Source organism: Callorhinchus milii, unplaced genomic scaffold (assembly GCF_018977255.1).
Source record: "Callorhinchus milii isolate IMCB2004 unplaced genomic scaffold, IMCB_Cmil_1.0 Scaffold4, whole genome shotgun sequence".
NCBI classification, from domain to species: domain Eukaryota; kingdom Metazoa; phylum Chordata; class Chondrichthyes; order Chimaeriformes; family Callorhinchidae; genus Callorhinchus; species Callorhinchus milii.
Genome location: NW_024704745.1, coordinates 51,133,899 through 51,137,080, shown reverse-complemented (window position 1 = coordinate 51,137,080; position 3,182 = coordinate 51,133,899). Strand labels below are relative to the sequence as shown.

Genomic DNA, 3,182 nt, shown 5'->3' with positions numbered 1-3,182 from the left:
AAGGTCAGGTCGGTAACCATACACTCACCGACAGCTCTCTGGGCACCGCCGCCCCCCCACACACCCACACACACGGGGGTTGGCTGTTGCACAAACTGCTCTGACAGTGACACCGGGGAGTAACGTACCGATGTCACTGCAGAAGGGAATGGATGTGGCAAAACTGGCAAGTGCACCCCCCCCCCCACTAACCCAGTCTGTGCTCATGCCACAGCCAGAAACCCACCCCCACAACCACAAAGCCCCACTGACAACACACAATGGGCTTTTGTAGACAGCAGAGAAATATATTTTAGACATCGTAAGCCTCGGGTCCGGTCACCTGATGTAATTCAACTTAAGCGTTTGGTTTATGGCTGATCGAGGCGAAGGCCTTCATTTTCTGCACGTGAGAGACATTTTGTAACCAAGATCTGATGGCCGACTGTTCCTTCCATCTCTCGTTGTTTAGTGGATCTCCCTCCCCCCCCCCACACACTCAGGCAAAATCACAAGAGATAAACTTAAGATGGCTTTCTTTTTTTTTTAATTTGATTACATGTACAATTCATATACCAACCTGTACAAAACTTTTTTTTTAAAATAAGAAAAAGAGGTTGATTATACAGACGTGGAACCCCGTCATTATTCCGTGCCAGGAGATAGAAACGTTCAGTTGGTTCCACAAAGTAAGTTATAGACAAGTAACTACAATATTCGGTCGTTGGCCCTTGGTTTTGCCGCACAATATTAGCGATTTTACAATCTCGACTTGGAGATATTTTAAAACTAATTTACACACCATATACATTGTAAGAAAAATATGATGCTTCAACTTTGTGCATTCCAAAAATGTAGTTAACAGAATAGCATTCGAGACACTTACAATTTTACAATTGACATACAAAGTAGTACAAAGTAAGATGATGTAATCTCAACCGGCGCAGCCGCTCAAAACCACGCTTTAGCTGCATGGATTGCAAGTTTACTTCATAAGTACGTCCTACAAAGCCTCCCTTTCCCCCGGCAACAAAGGGAAAAAACAGTAAAAGGCAGATTATGTGATCGTTAAGTCGGCGCTGCTATCGCTTTCTGGAGCAGAAAAATAACCCTACAACCTCAGTTAGGATCCGTCTAACTTCATTGGGGAGGTTAGTTTCTGCAATTTTCTTGTGTTGTGTTCAGTGCCCCCAACTACCGAATCCTATCTCCTGTTTGTACCGGTTAGTCAGAACGTTAGCTTTCCTGGTAAGTTTTGACAGAACAGTGTACAGTCCATTTAGATGATAATGGAATTGTTTCTGCAAGTCTTCTTCTCCTTCCGCTTCATCCCCCCTAATGTCCACGGTGGTGACTTTGTCTTTCTTTCTGTCGTCCAGTTGCACCACACCCCACTCTACGTCGGTCTTGATGGATTTGAGCAAAACGTAGTAGCTGTACATGTCCCTCTGGTCGGAGTAGAAGTTTGATGCTCCACTGCTGCTGACGCCGTTAACTTCGCTTTTATCCTTGTCGTCAAGTGGAACATCCCGCAAAAGGCTGGGCACCATTACAGTCTGGTCCATATTATTGACAGCGCCGATAAACTTGTTCATGGCGTTGAACAGCGAGTGCTTTTGGTTGTAAGAATCCACAATTTGCATCATCGTGGCTGAGGGTTGTGCTCGCTTTTTGTGTCTTTCCTGGTGGAATCACTCGATCGGGGGGAAGGGAGGAGGGGAAGAGTTTGCAACTTTCTTCCTTCCGCAGCGCCTGCCTCTCGACTCGCCGATATGCACTGCGACGAGCCCACTTCCTCAACGGCCTTATAAAGGTATTACTTAGCAAAGGAGGTCGGAACCTGCTATAGGATGACCTGGACGCCGGGCGCCGACCCAAATGCTGTAAGCGCCTCCCTTTTCCCCGCCGGCCGGCGCTGCCCCTTTCATACTCTCATTAGGTCTCTGACGGGGAGAGTCGCGATGGAGAGGAGGAGAGGAGAGGAGCGGCGGCGGCTGCTGCTGCTGCGCGCGATCCCGGGCAACGCCCCGTCGCCTGGCAACAAATCAGACCCGGCCATTGTGACATCGACCTCACCTTTTCGGTTCCACCCAATCGGGTTCCGCTTCCTTTGTGCCGTCCGCTCCATTGGCGTCGGGGCCGCCGGTGCGCGCGAGCGCGCGCGCGCGTGCGTCACTGCAGCGCCCGGCAACAGGGGCTGAGCCGTCACTGTGAGTGACAGGAGCAGCTGCTGGGAGCGGCTCCTCCAGCCACAGGCGCTGCTCTCCCCCTGTGGGGGGAGGTGGTTGGGAGGGGGTTTTCTTACGTTGCACACATCTGCATTTCAAATTATACGGCATCCAATTCAATTTTTTAATTTTTTTAAGAAAGGGTTCAAAGGAACACTGTTTTGCTGTTGGCAAATTTGAAAGGGAATCGCATGTCAACCGACTCTGCCCGGAGCAGTTATTCAGTGTTAACCTTTTAATTGAGTGTAAAATTAAAGATTAACCAAAGGAAGCAAAACACCTTCTTATCGTGTGTGTGTGTGTGTGTGTGTGTGTGTGCAAAAAAAAAACCCAACTGGTTTTCAACTTTAGGTCTGAGGCCTCCAGGCTTTCTGTTCTAAAGGAGATTCAAAAAGTCAGCATCCCTCGTATCCAAATGATCGGCTTAGCCGATGACATTGAAGGTCGCAGGAAGACCATGAGAGTTTTCACCCGACCTAAGAGATACTGAAGGCTGCAGAGAGTGCGGTTGCATGTAACCTTAGGGACTCATTCACACGCGCCATGTTTTAATTTGCTCAATTTCTGCACCTTCAATGTGTGGAATCATCGCTCAACAGCAACAAATTACATTTGATTAGCACCTTTCCCGTGGAGGCTGGATAGTCAGGGATTTAGACCCAAGCAGGGTTCAGGAGGGAGGGAGGGCAGGGATACGTGGGTGGCTGAAGGCGTGGTTGAAGAGGAGGGTCTTGAGAAACGCCTTGGAGGAGGCAAGGGAGAAAGCAGGGCAAAGGGACTGGGAGAAAGTTCCAAAAGGTGGGGGCAGAGAGGATGAAGGACTGACTGCCAATGGGTAGGGATTTGTATATGGAATAGGGGCAGGAGAATGGTGTCAATATGCTTTTAGCTGGTTAAGCTCCATCTGTACCTCAATGCACCTTCTGAGATCTGCAAGCCTTTAGATTTCACCAACCTGTGTGAACACTGCAGATT

At 48.8% G+C, this 3,182-nt stretch overlaps 1 protein-coding gene across 1 annotated transcript; it reads right to left on the bottom strand.

The window, feature by feature from the left end:
* Positions 1-527: 527 nt before the first annotated feature.
* mid1ip1 (MID1 interacting protein 1) lies at positions 528-1,758 on the bottom strand. Its single transcript, NM_001293138.1, has one exon. The coding sequence runs from the start codon at positions 1,623-1,625 to the stop codon at positions 1,161-1,163; it is 465 nt and encodes a 154-aa protein (NP_001280067.1). The 5' UTR covers positions 1,626-1,758; the 3' UTR covers positions 528-1,160.
* Between the last annotated feature and the right edge of the window lie 1,424 nt (positions 1,759-3,182).

Excerpts from the sequence above, each read along its gene's own strand:
- mid1ip1 (NM_001293138.1), bottom strand. The coding sequence starts at position 1,625 with ATGATGCAAATTGTGGATTCTTACAACCAAAAGCACTCGCTGTTCAAC.